The sequence below is a fragment of the Coregonus clupeaformis genome, chromosome 21, assembly GCF_020615455.1.
Source record: "Coregonus clupeaformis isolate EN_2021a chromosome 21, ASM2061545v1, whole genome shotgun sequence".
NCBI classification, from domain to species: Eukaryota; Metazoa; Chordata; class Actinopteri; order Salmoniformes; family Salmonidae; genus Coregonus; species Coregonus clupeaformis.
Window position 1 is genome coordinate 42,704,466 of NC_059212.1, and position 19,123 is coordinate 42,723,588.

Here is a 19,123-nt window from a genome sequence, read left to right on the forward strand (position 1 = left end):
CATCCATCCATCCATATGATGTATTGCAGAATATTTGACAGAATAACAACACCGATGGTTTTACGCAGCAGTGAAATACAAGTAAAAACAAGTGTAAAAATTTACACAACATTTGGAATTATGCAATCATACAATCATTCCTCTGTAGCTCAGCTGGTAGAGCACGGCGCTTGTAACGCCAAGGTAGTGGGTTCGATCCCCGGGACCACCCATACACAAAAAAAATTATGCATGCATGACTGTAAGTCGCTTTGGATAAAAGCGTCTGCTAAATGGCATATTATTATTATTATTATTCGAGTTCACTCATTAATTCACCATCTACAGGTTGTTCTGGCACAGTGTCTTCATCAAAGACGTCAGGTGAATCATCTATCGGTCTAATGTACTGATCTGAACTGATTCTAGGGGATAACTGATCTTCAGGTGTGTCCGCTGCTAGGTGGATGCGTCGATGCCTGTCCAGATGCCCCTGTTGAATGAAGCTCTTCCAACAGAGGGAACAATGATAGGGTCTTTCCCCTGTGTGAGTCCTCTGATGAGCCTGGAGGTGAGCTAGCTGGGAGAAGCCTCTCCCACAGTCAGAGCAGCAGTGAGGTTTTTCCCCTGTATGGGTCTGGCTGTGCTTCCTCAGAGCCCCAGAGTTTATAAACCTCTTACCGCAGGCCGAGACAGCGCAGACGTAGGGTCTCTCTCCTGAGTGAATCCTCTGGTGGTCTTTCAGAGCTCCTGGGTGGGAGAAGGTCTTCAGACACTCTGAGCAGTGGTACGGCCTCTCTCCTGTGTGAGTACGCATGTGTTGGATCAGCTGGCCTGAGTTGGAGAATTTCCTTCCACAGTCCGGGGTAGAGCAGGGGTAAGGCTTCTCTCCTGTGTGCGTCCTGTGGTGTGTCTGTAGGTGTTCTAGCTTGGAGAAACTCTTGCCGCACTCTGTGAAAGTGCAGTGGAATGGCTTCTCTCCTGTGTGTGTTCTCTGGTGCTTGGCGAGGCCTCCTGGCTGACTGAAGCTCTTACCACAGACCAGACAGTGGTACGGTCTCTCTCCTGTGTGGATCACCTGGTGACTCCTCAGGTTGCCAGAGTGACTGAAGCTCCGCCCACACTCAGAGCAGTGGTAAGGCCTCTCTCCTGTGTGAGTACGCATGTGTCTCCGCAGGGTTGATGAGTTGTAGAAATACTTCCCACAGGCTAAGCAAGGGTAGTTGGTTTCAGTGGTGTGACACTGCTGGTTCTTCTGGAGTGATTCTGAAGGGTCTATAGCCTGGCCTATACTGCCACCTGCAGGACAGGAGGGGAACAGCATTAATGGGACATTATTTCATAGTGCTGTGTGTAGGATATTTTATTCATTTTAAACTTTATATTTATGTAATATCATCTACAGTTTTTTTAATATAGACAATTTATTGCATTTTTTCATCTTTAACACAAACCAACAAATTAAACAAAAAAATACTAATACAAAACATCAATCCAGAGAAAACACATACTGTAAATCCATAGGGAGATGTTTTCCTGATAAATGATCTGCTATTTCATGGCCATGATATTCTGTTATGCCCTTAAGGAAACACAGGAATTGTTCCCATCTCTTGTATGTATTATTTTCTCCAGCCTCTTCGCTAACATGATTTCAGACGATGTTGTTGTGATCAACATATTCATCCACTCCGTGAACACTGGCTCATTAGAGCTTTTCCAATGTTTCAGGACCAGCCTTAACACTGACACAATACTTCAACATAATATTTTTAATCCTGTCTGGTTAATCCCTCTTATTTCAGACTTGTCACTCAACAGACACAGTCTTGGTGACCTAGGTACCTGGGATCAAAGGCCGTCTCCCATGCACTGTAAGGCTTTGTCCCATAGGGGGCGCACAACCAGGCTTTCCCAGTGCATGTAGGAGGGTTCCTTTTGCCCCTTCACATCGCTAACACACATCATCCTGTGACAAACCCATCCTATGGAATCTTAGGGGAGAGAAATAAAATATATGAAAAACTTTTAATTGTATACCTTTCCGTTGGATTCTCTGAAATGTTGCCCAATATCTGAGATCCTTGTACGTATTGCATCCATATCCTCTTATTACAGCTGGGTGATATGGACAGAAAGATATATCACAATAACCTGACTGAACTATCACAATAAACTGACTGAATTATCACAATAAACTGACTGAATTATCACAATAACCTGACTGAATTATCACAATAACCTGACTGAACAGGGCGGCAGGTAGCTTAGTGGGTAAGAGCGATGTGCCAGTAACCGAAAGGTCGCTGGTTCTAATCCCCGAGCCGACTAGGTGAAAAATCTGTCGATGTGCCCTTGAGCAAGGCACTTAACCCTAATTGCTCCTGTAAGTCGCTCTGGATAAGAGCGTCTGCTAAATAAAAATAAAAAAAATAAAAAAAATAAAAATGAACTATCACAATAAACTGACTGAATTATCACAATAACCTGACTGAACTATCACAATAAACTGACTGAACTATCACAATAAACTGACTGAATTATCACAATAAACTGACTGGACTATCACAATAAACTGACTGGACTATCACAATAAACTGACTGAATCATCACAATAAACTGACTGAATTATCACAATAAACTGACTGAATTATCACAATAAACTGACTGGACTATCACAATAAACTGACTGAATTATCACAATAAACTGACTGAATTATCACAATAAACTGACTGAATTATCACAATAAACTGACTGAATCATCACAATAAACTGACTGGACGATCACAATAAACTGACTGAATTATCACAATAAACTGACTGAATTATCACAATAAACTGACTGAACTATCACAATAAACTGACTGAATTATCACAATAAACTGACTGAATCATCACAATAAACTGACTGAATTATCACAATAAACTGACTGAATTATCACAATAAACTGACTGGACTATCACAATAAACTGACTGAATTATCACAATAAACTGACTGAATTATCACAATAAACTGACTGAATCATCACAATAAACTGACTGGACTATCACAATAAACTGACTGAATTATCACAATAAACTGACTGAACTATCACAATAAACTGACTGAATTATCACAATAAACTGACTGGACTATCACAATAAACTGACTGAATTATCACAATAAACTGACTGAATCATCACAATAAACTGACTGAATTATCACAATAAACTGACTGAACTATCACAATAAACTGACTGAATTATCACAATAAACTGACTGAACTATCACAATAAACTGACTGAATTATCACAATAAACTGACTGAATCATCACAATAAACTGACTGAATTATCACAATAAACTGACTGGACTATCACAATAAACTGACTGGACTATCACAATAATGATCAATTGAACAATATGTTTATAAAATTAATAAGCACCAGTTACTTGTTTTATTTTACCCTTTAAAAATACTACTAATTTGAATTTTAATTAAAATAATACTAATTTCAATGTTAATTAAAATACTACTACTACTACACTGACATTCCTGTCTTGCAGGAATCAGCCATACTGCTCGTTCTGTGCGTGGTGGCATTGTCATGCTGGAGGGTCATGTCAGCATGAGCCTGCAGGAAGGGTACCACATGAGGGAGGAGGATGTCTTTCCTGTAACGCACAGCGTTGAGATTGCCTGCAATGACAACAAGCTCAGTCCGATGATGCTGTGACACACCGCCCCAGACCATGTCGGACCCTCCACCTCCAAATCGATCCCACTCCAGAGTACAGGCCTCGGTGTAACGCTCATTCCTTCGAAGATACACGCGAATCCGACCATCACCCCTGGTGAGACAAAACCGCGACTCGTCAGTGAAGAGCACTTTTTGCCAGTCCTGTCTGGTCCAGCGACGGTGGGTTTGTGCCGGTGATGTCTGGTGAGGACCTGCCTTACAACAGGCCTACAAGCCCTTAGTCCAGCCTCTCTCAGCCTATTGCGGACAGTCTGAGCACTGATGGAGGGATTGTGCGTTCCTGGTGTAACTCGGGCAGTTGTTGTTGCCGTCCTGTACCTGTCCCGCAGGTGTGATGTTCGGATGTACCGATCCTGTGCAGGTGTTGTTACACGTGGTCTGCCACTGCGAGGACGATCAGCTGTCCGTCCTGTCTCCCTGTAGCGCTGTCTTAGGCGTCTCACAGTACGGACATTGCAATGTATTGTCCTGGCCACATCTGCAGTCCTCATGCCTCCTTGCAGCATGCCTAAGGCACGTTCACGCAGATGAGCAGGGACCCTGGGCATCTTTCTTTTGGTGTTTTTCAGAGTCAGTAGAAAGGCCTCTTTAGTGTCCTAAGTTTTCATAACTGTGACCTTAATTGCCTACCATCTGTAAGCTGTTAGTGTCTTAACGACCGTTCCACAGGTGCATGTTCATTAATTGTTTATGGTTCATTGAACAAGCATGGGAAACAGTGTTTAAACCCTTTATAATGAAGATCTGTGAAGTTATTTGGAATGTAACTAATTATCTTGGAAAGATAGTTTTTGTTGTTGCTGAGTTTAGCAGTAGCTGTTTAGCATAGTGGCTAGCCTAGCGGTAGCAGCATATTGCTCTCCACAACCCCAAGCTAGCCCTAACCCTAACCCAACCAGGGAAACAAGCTCTCTGCTCTCCACAACCCCAAGCTACCAACCAGGGAAACAAGCTCTCTGCTCTCCACAACCCCAAGCTACCAACCAGGGAAAACAAGCTCTCTGCTCTCCACAACCCCAAGCTACCAACCAGGGAAACAAGCTCTCTGCTCTCCACAACCCCAAGCTACCAACCAGGGAAACAAGCTCTCTGCTCTTCACAACCCCAAGCTACCAACCAGGGAAAACAAGCCAACCAACTAAACTAAAGATCTTTACAACTTTTGATCAAACATAATTTTGAAAAGAAAGAAAATCATAAGCTTCCCACCAAAGTCAAAGTTTGGTACCAAGGTCCAGCTAGTCAAAACGAGCAGACTGCAGTAGCAAATCCAGTCATCTCTGCTCAAACGTATGCAACATTATATAGTCGATTGTAGTCTCACCATGCACACTGCTCTCCAGATACTCCTAATGTCCCCCCTCCTCTCACCATGCACACTGCTCTCCAGATACTCCTAATGTCCCCCCTCCTCTCCTCCTCTCCTCTCCATGCACACTGCTCTCCAGATACTCCTAATGTCCCCCCTCCTCTCCTCCTCTCCTCTCCTCTCCATGCACACTGCTCTCCAGATACTCCTAATGTCCCCCCTCCTCTCACCATGCACACTGCTCTCCAGATACTCCTAATGTCCCCCCTCCTCTCCTCCTCTCCTCTCCATGCACACTGCTCTCCAGATACTCCTAATGCCCCCCCTCCTCTCCTCCTCCCCTCCTCTCCTCTCCATGCACACTGCTCTCCAGATACTCCTAATGTCCCCCCTCCTCTCCTCTCCTCTCCTCACCATACACACTGCTCTCCAGATACTCCTAATGTCCCCCCTCCTCTCCTCCTCTCCTCTCCATGCACACTGCTCTCCAGATACTCCTAATGCCCCCCCTCCTCTCCTCCTCTCCTCACCATGCACACTGCTCTCCAGATACTCCTAATGTCCCCCCTCCTCTCCTCCTCTCCTCACCATACACACTGCTCTCCAGATACTCCTAATGTCCCCCCTTCTCTCCTCACCATGCACACTGCTCTCCAGATACTCCTAATGCTCCCCCTCCTCTCCTCCTCTCCTCTCCATGCACACTGCTCTCCAGTTACTCCTAATGTCCCCCCTCCTCTCCTCCTCTCCTCACCATGCACACTGCTCTCCAGATACTCCTAATGTCCCCCCTCCTCTCCTCCTCTCCTCCTCTCCTCACCATGCACACTGCTCTCCAGATACTCCTAATGCTCCCCCTCCTCTCCTCCTCTCCTCACCATACACACTGCTCTCCAGATACTCCTAATGTCCCCCCTCCTCTCCTCCTCTCCTCTCCATGCACACTGCTCTCCAGATACTCCTAATGCCCCCCCTCCTCTCCTCCTCTCCTCACCATGCACACTGCTCTCCAGATAATCCTAATGCCCCCCCTCCTCTCCTCACCATGCACACTGCTCTCCAGATACTCCTAATGTCCCCCCTCCTCTCCTCCTCTCCTCACCATGCACACTGCTCTCCAGATACTCCTAATGTCCCCCCTCCTCTCCTCACCATGCACACTGCTCTCCAGATACTCCTAATGCTCCCCCTCCTCTCCTCCTCTCCTCACCATGCACACTGCTCTCCAGATACTCCTAATGTCCCCCCTTCTCTCCTCTCCATGCACACTGCTCTCCAGATACTCCTAATATCCCCCCTCCTCTCCTCTCCTCTCCTCTCCATGCACACTGCTCTCCAGATACTCCTAATGTCCCACCTCCTCTCCTCCTCTCCTCTCCATGCACACTGCTCTCCAGATACTCCTAATGTCCCCCCTCCTCTCCTCCTCTCCTCACCATGCACACTGCTCTCCAGATACTCCTAATGCCCCCCCTCCTCTCCTCTCCTCTCCTCTCCATGCACACTGCTCTCCAGATACTCCTAATGCCCCCCCTCCTCTCCTCACCATGCACACTGCTCTCCAGATACTCCTAATGCCCCCCCTCCTCTCCTCCTCTCCTCACCATGCTCTCCAGATACTCCTAATGTCCCCCCTCCTCTCCACAGAGTCCTGGCACCTATAGCTGATTTCATGGATGAACTCTCACCAAAACTCCAGGAGGAATTCGATGGAATCACAGTGAAATGAACTTGTTCTGTGTTCAGACATTATTCCATAGACACTTCTGTTATCCACATGTCTGTTCATAGCAGAGTAAGCAGACACTGTTGTACTATTGTTCAGAAATAAACTACACTCTGACACATTTTCTTCCATAGACACTTGTTCACATGCCTGTTCTCAGCAGACACGTTTGTACTGTGGTTTACGTTCAGAAGCAAGAATAAAGGTTTATTAGTGTGCCGAAAAGGCTCTGTTGGCATTTCTTCATCTCAATACATTTAAGTCATTTAGCAGACGCTCTTATCCAGAGCGACTTACAAATTGGTGCATTCAACTTAGGATAGCCAGTGGGACAACCACATCTTGATCACAATACAAGGGGTTTCAATGCATTCTATTTGAACATCAAGTTCTGCCAACGTAGAGAAGAAGAGAAGAGCTGTGGCAGACTAGACAGGCTTTCTACTACTGGTGGTGTAGTTCAATGTAACATAAATTACTGGACACTGAGACGTCATAGAATCAAGATTAAAAGTCTACATTTTAGCACAAAGTACTTTGGTTCACAGTGCATCCATCAAGGAGTGTGTGTGAGCAGTCCAAACAAAGCCCTATTCTTGATTGGCTGGCTTTGGGTTGAGTTGTCCTCTCCTAACCACGGGGGGGGGGGGTTGTCAGCAAATGAAGGGAGTGGTTTGTCAGCAAATGCGGGCGGCACGAACACTATATATAAAAAAGTATGTGGACACCACTTCAAATTAGTGGATTTGGCTATTTCAGCCACACCGTTGCTGACAGGTGTATAAAATCGAGCACACAGCCATGCAATCTCCATAGACAAACATCTGCAATAGAATGGCCCGTACTGAAGAGCTCAGTAACTTTCAACGTGGCACAGTCATAGGATGCCACCTTTCCAACAAGTCAGTTCTTCAAATTTCTGCCCTGCTAAAACTGCCCCGGTCAAATGTAAGTGCTGTTATTGTGAAGTGGAAACATCTAGGAGCAACAACGGCTCAGCCGAGCTCACAAAACGGGACCGCTGAGTGCTGAAGCGAGTAGTGGGTAAAAATCGTCTGTAACACTCACTACTGAGTTCCAAACTGCCTCTGGAAGCAACGTCAACATAATAACTGTTAGTCGGGAGCTTCATGAAATGGGTTTCCATGGCTGAGCAGCCGCACACAAGCCTAAGATCATCATGCGCAATGCCAAGTGTCGGCTGAAGTGGTGTAAAGCTCGCTGCCATTGGACTCTGGAGCAGTGGAAACGCGTTCTCTGGAGTGATGAATCACGCTTCACCATCTGGCAGTCCAACAGACGAATCTGGGTTTGGCGAATGCCAGGAGAATGCTACCTGCCCCAATTCATAGTGCCAACTGTAAAGTTTGGTGGAGGAGGAATAATGTTCTGGGGCTGTTTTTCATGGTTCGGGCTAGGACCCTTAGTTCCAGTGAAGGGAAATCTTAACGCTACAGCATACAATGACATTCTAGACCAGGGGTCCCCAAACTTTTTCCTGTGAGGGCCACATAACTTTTCCCTTCTCTGATGGGGGGCCGGTGTCAGTTTGTAACAGAAAAAGTGTGACGATCGTAGGGGAGCTTAAAAAATTTATTGTTTTCCAGAAAGCCACACATAACCAAATAACCCTTTCCAGGTTCTTTACAGAAAAAAAGTCAGGAAACAAATAATAACACTATTAATGAAATAAATAATAACTAAATAACCCTCTCTGAGTTCTTCACAGAAAAAACAGGAAATAAATAACACTATTTATGAAATAAATAATAACTAAATAACTCTCTGGGTTCTTCATAGAAAAAAAAAGCCATGGAACATTAACTTTCTGTTGTGCCATGCACAATCTTAACAGATAAAAGTTCAGCTCAGTTGTCAGAGCAGAATCTCTCTGACACATATGAGCAGTCTCTTAAAGTTCTTGTGTTCCTTCCTTATAATCCTTTTGTAGGTTCCAGTAGGCTTGTAGACACCGCTGTTTGCAGCTCTCTCTCATCAACTTCCCTGTGAAAACCACAAAGGAAGCAGGTTGAGAAACTGAACTAAGTGATACAGCACCTACACAGCACAATACATTTCACTACCAGTATGGTTGTAAAGATGGATTTTATCCCAGTAGATTTTATTATGATTATATTTGTTTATGCTCAGAATGACTCATTCAAGTCAGAAAAGTGAGCTTACCTATGTATGTTCATCAGTGTGAACTGTGGGCCTGCATCTGGCTGGTGAGAAGTTGAATATCAGGTTCCATTCTAGTTACAGCCAGTCTCAAGCACTGATGCAAATGTTCATCTGTCAATCTTGATCTCATCGGAGTTTTCAGCAGTTTCATGCGAGAAAAGGTTTTCTCGCAGATATACGTGCTGCCAAAAACTGTGGACATTTTCATTGCGTGTTTTTTGATGTTTGGATATGTGTCGTTTGGGAGGGCGGCATAGAAGTCAATGAGACTGTTGGGCTTGAATGCGTCTTTCAGAACATCACAGTTCTGTAACTCAGCCAACTCAAACTGATATGAAGGCTGGGCTTCATCAATGTCGGCAACAAAGGGGTTCTGAAAAAGACGGATTTCTTTTGCATGAACATGTAGTTCACTGAATCGCACACCGAACTCCGCCTTCAGCATTTCCAGTGCTTCCACGCACTTTTCAGCTGGGAACGGGACCGCTGGGTTCTCTGTCGACAGGTTTTGGGTAGCAGGAAGATGGACGAAGTTGCGCTTTTTCACTTGTTCCAAAAGCAGCGCTAATTTCACCTCAAATGCTTTTATGTGTGAATACATGTCGCAAATGAGTTTCCCCTCGCCTTGTAGCTGCAAGTTAAGGCTGTTAAGTATTTCTGTCACGTCTGTTAAAAATGCGAGGTGCCATTTCCATTCTGGGTCGATCAGCTCTGGGACCGTTTTGTCCTTTAAATGAAGAAATGCGTTAATTTCGGGTAGCAGCTCGTAAAAACGCCTCAAAACTCTGCCCCGGCTCAGCCATCGGACCTCTGTGTAGTACAGCACATCTCCGTGCGTAGACTCCAGTTCAGACAGGAATTCTTGGAACTGCCTGTGTTTAAGTCCATTTGCTCTGATGAAGTTTATGCACGACACCACAACCTTCATTACAGAATCCCACGTCAACACTTTGCAGCACAGTGCTTGTCTGCTCGTATTTGGCCTTGCAAGCTATCGTACTTGTCTTTGTGACGGGATTCATAGTGTCGGCGAAGATTGTATTCTTTGAATACCGCCACCGTCTCTTGACAGATGAGACAAACAGCCTTTTCTTTGCATTGAACAAAAAAATAATCGTTTGTCCACTGCAGGTTAAATACCCTGCATTCTGAATCAATTTTTCTCTTACCTAACCTTTTCGCCATTATTCCGTTCTCTCTTTGACAGGGCCGGGCCTAGGATTTTTTTTCTGGAGGCCAAATAGGAAAAAAATCCGATAGCGTCTCTGGTATTGTTCAGAGGGCCGGGCCAAATGTGCTGACGGGCCGTATCCGGCCCGCGGGCCGTAGTTTGGTGACCACTGTTCTAGACGATTCTGTGCTTCCAACTTTGTGGCAACAGTTTGGGGAAGGCCCTTTCCGGTTTCAGCATGAAAATGCCCCTGTGCACAAAGCGAGGACCATACAAAAATGGTTTGTGGAGATTGGTGTGGAAGAACTTGACTGGCCTGCACAGAGCCCTGAACTCAACCCCATCGAACACCTTTGGGATGAATTGGAACGCCGACTGCGAGCCAGGCCTAATCGCCCAATATCAGTGCCCAATCTCACTAATGCTCTTGTGGCTGAATGGAAGCAAGTCCCCGCAGCAATGTTCCAACATCTAGTGGAAAGCCTTCCCAGAAGAGTGGAGGCTGTTATAGCAGCAAAGGGGGACCAACTCCATATTAATGCCAATCATTTTGGAATGAGATGTTCAACGACCAGGTGTCCACATACTTTTGGTCATTTAGTGCATCTGGTGTTTGGCTCATGAGGACAGGTAGTTGGGGAGGGCCACATGCCCTTAGCCTTTTTAGGGGTCGATTGGACGACCAAGAATCCTCATCGAAGCCATAATGCCGAATGCATTCTCTGACTCAGGTAACCCCCGGTTTATTAAGATGGACACCTGTGAATGAGAGGTAACAAGAATATATGTCAGATATATACACGTCAGAGATTTTTTCCAGAAACCATATTCCAAAAGCCTTGATAAAATGGCATTCCTCAGAGGTGCATACATTAGAAATTAGAAACAGAAAAAGTTCAGTTGATTGCAACATTCTATTATCAACATACCTGGATAAGGGCGCATGAGGTTCTCATGTAGGGGGAAAGCTGCATCTCCCAGGAAAACACAAGGAATTGGTGTTGTGGTACCGGTGCCGGACAGCTGGCGGTGGTAAATCGAGGGTCTTAAAAAACTCGACCATAGCTCTCTCGGCCGCATGCCCCTACATCCACCCTGTAGCCTCTGTTTCCGTATCTCGCCTATTATATGTGTTGCTAGGTACATCAAATCTAGTAGATCCCTATTATATGTGTTGCAAGGTACTATCAAATCTAGTAGATCCCTATTATATGTGTTGCTAGGTACATCAAATCTAGTAGATCCCTATTATATGTGTTGCTAGGTACATCAAATCTAGTAGATCCCTATTATATGTGTTGCTAGGTACATCAAATCTAGTAGATCCCTATTATATATATGTTGCTAGGTACATCAAATCTAGTAGATCCCTATTATATATGTTACTAGGTACATCAAATCTAGTAGATCCCTATTATATGTGTTGCTAGGTACATCACATCTAGTAGATCCCTATTATATATGTGGCTAGGTACATCAAATCTAGTAGATCCCTATTATATGTGTTGCTAGGTACATCAAATCTAGTAGATCCCTATTATATATGTGGCTAGGTACATCATATCTAGTAGATCCCGGGCAATTCGCACAACTTCCATTTTCTCGCCAGTCAAGTGTTTCTCTGTGTCCACTATTATATCACAGATGGAACAATGAGACAGATATTTCACCGGATGTATACATGTGAAGCATCCGGTTGGCGTTTCCACTCACTGGCTGGCAGTGGGAGAAGATGGAACTACATTCTGCAAATTTTCTCATCGAATAAACATTTGATTTCAATACAGTTTTCTGTTCCCAAAACTAGAATATGTTATGAACAGAGTGGACTACGTTTTGTAGACTTTACCTTTTGTAAAAGTTTTAAAAAATTGCGATGTTTAGAAGGAGTACAAAGGAGAATTTAGTTATTGCACAAGCGCACTTCATAATAGGCGGTCCCTAACGGAAATATGCAGATGAATGCCAGAACGCGCCAATAAGATCTCGCTAAATCGTACTTTACTCCGCCCACCTCCTTGTCTGTTCTGCCCAATATGACTAATTTGTTCCCATTGGAAACGACAGGCTGTGGTCTATCTTGGTATAGTTAAACAAGTCTTTGATTATCTTCTCCCGCGCGTTTCTTCCCTGTTTGGGTGTCTTCACTTCCTTGTTTGGCTGTAGATGGCTATTACCAGCTCATCACCCTCTACAGTCCCGGGGTAATATTGCCGCTTTCCCCTTTATTTTTTTTAGTTTTCAAGCGAACGTCTTTCTAGGGACCATGCGAGTACACTCGTTCAGTACACTGAAGCATGCTGACGACGGCTTTAGTGCCTACAAAAAGACGCCATTACTATTTCTCTCTATTGTCACCTCACCAGACTTACCGTGTTCTCCAAGGTGACACGGTACCTCTTCCTGTTCCTCTTTCACACCCCAGGACAGCCCTAGTGTCAACAGAATAAAAACACATAGGCTATAACAATAAATAATCCCAATAATTTACAGTTTAGCTACATTGATCCATCAGAACTTACTGGGTTCCGCTAAATAATCCACTATCTCTCCCTCTTCATCCTTCACCACAACGTTGATCCCGAGGACTGGAGCAGAGTCCACTGGGTTGATGGATACCATCTCTGCTATAGTTAGTTCTGTGGTTTTACCATCTATGGTACCAGGCTAGCTAGCTATCTGTCAACGGTTAGTTATGTAGCAGATAAACTATTCGAAAAAAGGCATGCAATTCTACGGCCCCATGTAGAACGAAAACCAATAGCTATCCCTAAATCAGATTTTCTACAAAACAGCTAGCTACTTGAAAGACTAGTTACTTGTTATGTTGTTGCTAAAAACATTTACTTTCCTCTCCTCTTTTCTTACCGGACCAAATTTCAGGACACACCCTAAGCGCGGTGCATCGTGGTAAACGCAGTTTTGAATGTTGGTGCGTACCAACTGAGAAAGTACATTTAAAAGTCGTTAAAAACATAAACTAGCTTTTCACTGCTAACTAAAACGTAAACTAATAGGTCTCTACAGTTTCATATAGTGGTCACTAACTCTTTATATCGTTTAATAGTTCCGCCACGCATGACATAAACTTTTTTTAAAGTCCCCCCTTCCTTTCTGTACAAGTACTTTCCGTCCATCCTGGCCACTTCTTTTCGATCATCGGATTACAGCGGAGAGCACGCAGGCGACTCCATCTCAACTCTAAAACCTCGATAAAAACACAGTGAGTCAAACTAACTGATTATTTTTACACCTCCAAGTATCTATAGTTGAGTGGAATGTTAATGTAGGCAGAAAACATGTTTAAAGGGAAATATTTCATCGACACGTGGTCGAATCAGCAGCAACTGTCTGCATGCCAAACTTCAGCTGAAGTTACCTGGCAAGAGTTTTTCCCTTCCACACATCAGACCACAGCACTGAGACGCCATCAGACCACAGCACTGAGACGCCATCAGACCACAGCACTGAGACGCCATCAGACCACAGCACTGAGACGCCATCACACAGCTACATTTTACCCCAGTAGTTATTTGCGCCGACTTGCTCGTTGGTAACTAGTAATATCCTTTCAAGGGGACAACAAAACGTTTGCATGACAATCAAGTCCAATGTAAGATTGATCAAAGCTCTTTCATCCTGAATTGTTTCAAATGTATCTTATGTATTGTCTGTCATGAGAAACTGAAGACTAGATGTACCATGATGCTATAGGAAACCATGAACACTAGATGTACCATGATCAAATCAAATTGTATTTGTCACATGCGCCGAGTACAACAGGTGTAGTAGACCTTTTTTAATTTTTTTATTTCACCTTTATTTAACCAGGGAAGCCAGTTGAGAACAAGTTCTCATTTACAACTGCGACCTGGCCAAGATAAAGCAAAGCAGTGCGATAAAAACAACAACACAGAGTTACATATGGGGTAAAACAAAACAAAGTCAAAAATACAACAGAAATACATATAATATACAGTGTGCAAATTTAGCAAGTTATGGAGGTAAGGCAATAAAATAGGCTATAGTGCAAAATAATTACAATTAGTATTAACACTGGAATGCTAGATGTGCAAGAGATGATGTGCAAATAGAGATACTGGGGTGCAAAAGAGCAAAATAAATAACAATATAGGGATGAGGTAGTTGGGTGGGCTAATTTCAGATGGGCTGTGTACAGGTGCAGTGATCGGTAAGCTGCTCTGACAACTGATGCTTAAAGTTAGTGAGGGAGATAAGTGTCTCCAGCTTCAGAGATTTTTGCAATTTGTTCCAGTCATTGGCAGCAGAGAACTGGAAGGAATTGCGGCCAAAGGAGGTGTTGGCTTTGGGGATGACCAGTGAGATATACCCGCTGGAGCGCAGACTACGGGTGGGTGTTGCTATGGTGACCAATGAGCTAAGATAAGGCGGGGATTTGCCTAGCAGTGATTTATAGATGGCCTGGAGCCAGTGGGTTTGGCGACGAATATGTAGTGAGGACCAGCCAACAAGAGCGTACAGGTCACAGTGGTGGGTATTATATGGGGCTTTGGAGACAAAACGGATGGCACTGTGATAGACTACATCCAATTTGCTGAGTAGAGTGTTGGAGGCTATTTTGTAAATGACATCGCCGAAGTCAAGGATCGGTAGGATAGTCAGTTTTACGAGGGCATGTTTGGCAGCATGAGTGAAGGAGGCTTTGTTGCGAAATAGGAAGCCGATTCTAGATGTAACTTTGGATTGGAGATGCTTAATGTGAGTCTGGAAGGAGAGTTTACAGTCTAACCAGACACCTAGATATTTGTAGTTGTCCACATACTCTAGGTCAGACCCGTCTAGAGTAGTGATTCTAGTCGGGTGGGCGGGTGCAAGCAGCGTTCGGTTGAAGAGCATGCATTTAGTATTACTAGTGTTTAAGAGCAGTTGGAGGCTACTGAAGGAGTGTTGTATGGAATTGAAGCTCGTTTGGAGGTTTGTTAACACAGTGTCCAATGAAGGGCCAGATGTATACAAAATGGTGTCGTCTGCGTAGAGGTGGATCTGAGAGTTCACCTTACGGTGAAATGCTTACTTACAAGCCCTTAACCAACAATGCAGTTTTAAGAAATACCAAAAAAAAATCACACAAAAAAATACAATATAAAATAATACGTAATAAAAGTAACAAATAAATAAAGACCAGCAGTAAAAAAAATAACAATAACGAGGCTATATACTAGGGGTACTGGTACCGAGTCAATGTGTGGGGGCACCGGTTAGTTGAGGTAATATGTACATGTAGGTAGAATTATTAAAGTGACTATGCATAAATAATAAACAGTAGCAGCAGCGTAAAAGAGGGGGGTGGGGGGGCAGTGCAAATAGTCCGGGTAGCCATGATTAGCTGTTCAGGAGTCTTATGGCTTGGGGGTAGAAGCTGTTTAGAAGCCTCTTGGACCTAGACTTGGCACTCCGGTACCGCTTGCCGTGCGGTAGCAGAGAGAACAGTCTATGACTAGGGTGGCTGGAGTCTTTGACCATTTTTAGGGCCTTCCTCTGACACCGCCTGGTATAGAGGTCCTGGATGGCAGGAAGCTTGGCCCCAGTGATGTGCTTGGCCCCAGTGATGTACTGGGCCGTACGCACTACCCTCTGTAGTGCCTTGCGGTCGGAGGCCGAGCAGTTGCCATACCAGGCGGTGATGCAACCAGTCAGGATTCTCTCGATGGTGCAGCTGTAGAACCTTTTGAGGATCTGAGGACCCATGCCAAATCTTTTCAGTCTCCTGAGGGGGAATAGGCTTTGTCGTGCCCTCTTCACGACTGTCTTGGTGTGTTTGGACCATGATAGTTCGTTGGTGATGTGGACACCAAGGAACTTGAAGCTCTCAACCTGTTCCACTACAGCCCCGTCGATGAGAATGGGGACGTGCTCAGTCCTCTTTTTTTTCCTGTAGTCCACAATCATCTCCTTTGTCTTGATCACGTTAAGGGAGAGGTTGTTGTCCTGGCACCACACGGCCAGGTCTCTGACCTCCTCCCTATAGGCTGTCTCGTCGTTGTCGGTGATCAGGCCTACCACTGTTGTCGTCGGCAAACTTAATGATGGTGTTGGAGTCGTGCCTGGCCATGCAGTCATGAGTGAACAGGGAGTACAGGAGGGGACTGAGCACGCACCCCTGAGGGTCGCCCCCGTGTTGAGGATCAGCGTGGCGGATGTGTTGTTACCTACCCTTACCACCTGGGGGCAGCCCGTCAGGAAGTCCAGGATCCAGTTGCAGAGGGAGGTGTTTAGCTTAGTGATGAGCTTTGAGGGCACTATGGTGTTGAATGCTGAGCTGTAGTCAATGAATAGCATTCTCACATAAGTGTTCCTTTTGTCCAGGTTTGAAAGGGCAGTGTAGAGCACAATAGAGATTGCATCATCTGTGGATCTGTTGGGGCGGTATGCAAATTGGAGTGGGTTTAGGGTTTCTGGAATAATGGTGTTGATGTGAGCCATGACCAGCCTTTCAAAGCACTTCATGGCTACAGACTTGAGTGCTACGGGTCGGTAGTCATTTAGGCAGGTTATCTTAGTGTTCTTGGGCACAGGGACTATGGTGGTCTGCTTGAAACATGTTGGTATTACAGACTCAGACAGGGAGAGGTTGAAAATGTCAGTGAAGACACTTGGCAGTTGGTCAGCACATGCTCGGAGTACACGTCCTGGTAATCCGTCTGGCCCTGTGGCCTTGTGAATGTTGACCTGTTTAAAAGTCTTACTCACATCGGCTACGGAGAGCGTGATCACACAGTCATCCGGAACAGCTGATGCTCTCATGCATGTTTCAGTGTTACTTGCCTCGAAGCGAGCATAGAAGTAATTTAGCTCGTCTGGTAGGCTCGTGTCACTGGACAGCTCGCGGCTGCGCTTCCCTTTGTAGTCTGTAATAGTTTTCAAGCCCTGCCACATCCGACGAGCGTCAGAGCCGGTGTAGTACGATTCAATCTTAGTCCTGTATTGACTCTTTGCCTGTTTGATGGTTCGTCGGAGGGCATAGCGGGATTTCTTATAAGCGTCCGGGTTAGAGTCCCGCTCCTTGAAAGTGGCAGCTCTACCCTTTAGATCGGTGCGGATGTTGCCTGTAGTCCATGGCTTCTGGTTGGGGTATGTACGTACAGTCGCTGTGGGGACGACGTCATCGATGCACTTATTGATGAAGCCAGTGACTGTTGTGGTGTACTCCTCAATGCCATCTGAAGAATCTCGGAACATGTTCCAGTCTGTGCTAGCAAAACAGTCCTGTAGCTTAGCATCTGCTTCATCTGACCACTTTTTTATTGAGTGAGTCACTGGTGCTTCCTGCTTTAGTATTTGCTAGTAAGCAGGAATCAGGAGGATATAATTATGGTCATATTTGCCAAATGGAGGGCAAGGGAGAGCTTTGTACACATCTCTGTGTGCTATAAGAAACCATGAACACTAGATGGGTGATTCTCACGAAACTGGCACTTGACAATAAAAATGAAGCCTTTTCCACCATAATTCCTCTTGGATCCTAGGATCTGTATTTATCTATTTCTTAATTTTATTCATCCGATACTATGCATTTTACCACAATTTCCACAACTTCCAACAGTTTTTCGAAATCCAAAAAAGTAATAAACAAATCAATTTCTAATATTTTTTGCTCACCTATTGATAAGGCCTGAGTTAAACACTGATCACCTATTGATAAGGCCTGAGTTAAACACTGATCACCTATTGATAAGGCCTGAGTTAAACACTGATCACCTATTGATAAGGCCTGAGTTAAACACTGATCACCTATTGATAAGGCCTGAGTTAAACACTGATCACCTATTGATGAGGCCTGAGTTAAACACTGATCACCTATTGATAAGGCCTGAGTTAAACACTGATCACCTATTGATAAGGCCTGAGTTAAACACTGATCACCTATTGATAAGGCCTGAGTTAAACACTGATCACCTATTGATAAGGCCTGAGTTAAACATAACACTGAAAGCAAATATATTTTAAATTCAAATGTATTTAGCACTTTCTCATTACCTCAACACAACCTTTTCTGAATCTTGTTTCTTGTCAAAATTACTTGTGTATTAATGTTATTTTTATAGATATTTGGATAAAGAACGAATGGCACTATCAGATTAAACCAAAATTACAAAAGGTTTTATTTTCCTAATATTTCCTAAATATTAGTGCATTACGGTAATGATAAATAGGTTTCGGAGATGAGTGCATGTTTCGGTAATGAGTGTTGCATAGTTTGCCATTTGAAAAACTACTGATCTCTATTAGAGATTCAGTAACCCAATAATACATTTACTGACATTTTGTTAATCCCAAATGATTTGCAAAATACTAAAATCCCTGATCTTAATGCAATTGACAAAAATACCCTTTATTTTAGCGTAAGTAGAAGTACTGTAATTACGTGTATTGGAGCCACTGAACACGCCGATTGGCACCTGTGTTTTTCTGTTGCTCATTAGAAAAATTAGATTTAAGTCTGGGAGGTGTGTTTCCTGACCGATTCCGCATTCGGTTAATGTTTGTCCCCCATGAGACACTGTAGACGCGGAAGCCTATTTCACTTCCTCCAAATCCCCAGAATGAATCTAGGAAATCTGTAATTAATTGAAGTTTTTGACGAGGATGTCTTAGTCGCGCAATTTGACATCAAACTAAAAGGTGTTTGGTGCAGTTTTTCTCAAGTAAAATATGTGTGACGTGTTGTCTGAGCTGATGGGCAGGTCTGTCTCACTGTCTATGCTATTGGATTGAGAGCAATCATTACATTTACATTTTCAATCATAGCATAGCAATCATCATGATGTTCCAAACTCAGTTTTAGACGAGAATGACGTAATGACCAAAATTATCCTATTTACACTTTGTAGTCAATTTTCACACTAGACTAACTGTTTCTGTCTCAATATCAATGCCACATGCCGTTTTCAAAGGGATTCTTTGCTTTTTAAAAGCAGTCACTCTTTAAGCATGAAGTTACTTTTTTTGAAAAAGCATTAATATTGGTCT

General features: G+C 44.1%; 3 protein-coding genes across 4 annotated transcripts in view; 1 reads left to right on the top strand and 2 right to left on the bottom strand.

Moving 5' to 3' along the window:
• Positions 1 to 234: 234 nt before the first annotated feature.
• On the bottom strand, positions 235 to 13,142 carry LOC121535551 (zinc finger protein 436). Its single transcript, XM_041842736.1, has 3 exons — positions 12,634 to 13,142; positions 12,484 to 12,543; positions 235 to 1,278 (listed from the first exon to the last, which is right to left on the bottom strand). Exons 1-3 carry the CDS (start codon positions 12,731 to 12,733, stop codon positions 293 to 295), a joined length of 1,146 nt encoding a protein of 381 aa, XP_041698670.1. The 5' UTR covers positions 12,734 to 13,142; the 3' UTR covers positions 235 to 292.
• Positions 8,717 to 10,081, bottom strand: LOC121535553 (general transcription factor II-I repeat domain-containing protein 2-like). The gene is made up of 2 exons (XM_045205910.1): positions 8,941 to 10,081; positions 8,717 to 8,760 (listed from the first exon to the last, which is right to left on the bottom strand). The coding sequence occupies exon 1, from the start codon at positions 9,866 to 9,868 to the stop codon at positions 8,954 to 8,956; it is 915 nt and encodes a 304-aa protein (XP_045061845.1). The 5' UTR covers positions 9,869 to 10,081; the 3' UTR covers positions 8,717 to 8,760; positions 8,941 to 8,953.
• A 97-nt stretch (positions 13,143 to 13,239) lies between the features above and the next one.
• eef1da (eukaryotic translation elongation factor 1 delta a (guanine nucleotide exchange protein)) overlaps positions 13,240 to 19,123 on the top strand; it is a 32,597-nt gene continuing 26,713 nt past the window's right edge. Inside the window, exon 1 of one of the 2 annotated variants that reach the window (XM_041842737.1) lies at positions 13,240 to 13,334. The gene's annotated coding sequence lies outside the window, so the exon portion shown is untranslated. The remainder of the gene's footprint in view (positions 13,335 to 19,123) is intronic. The other variant, XM_041842738.1, reaches the window with a different exon arrangement.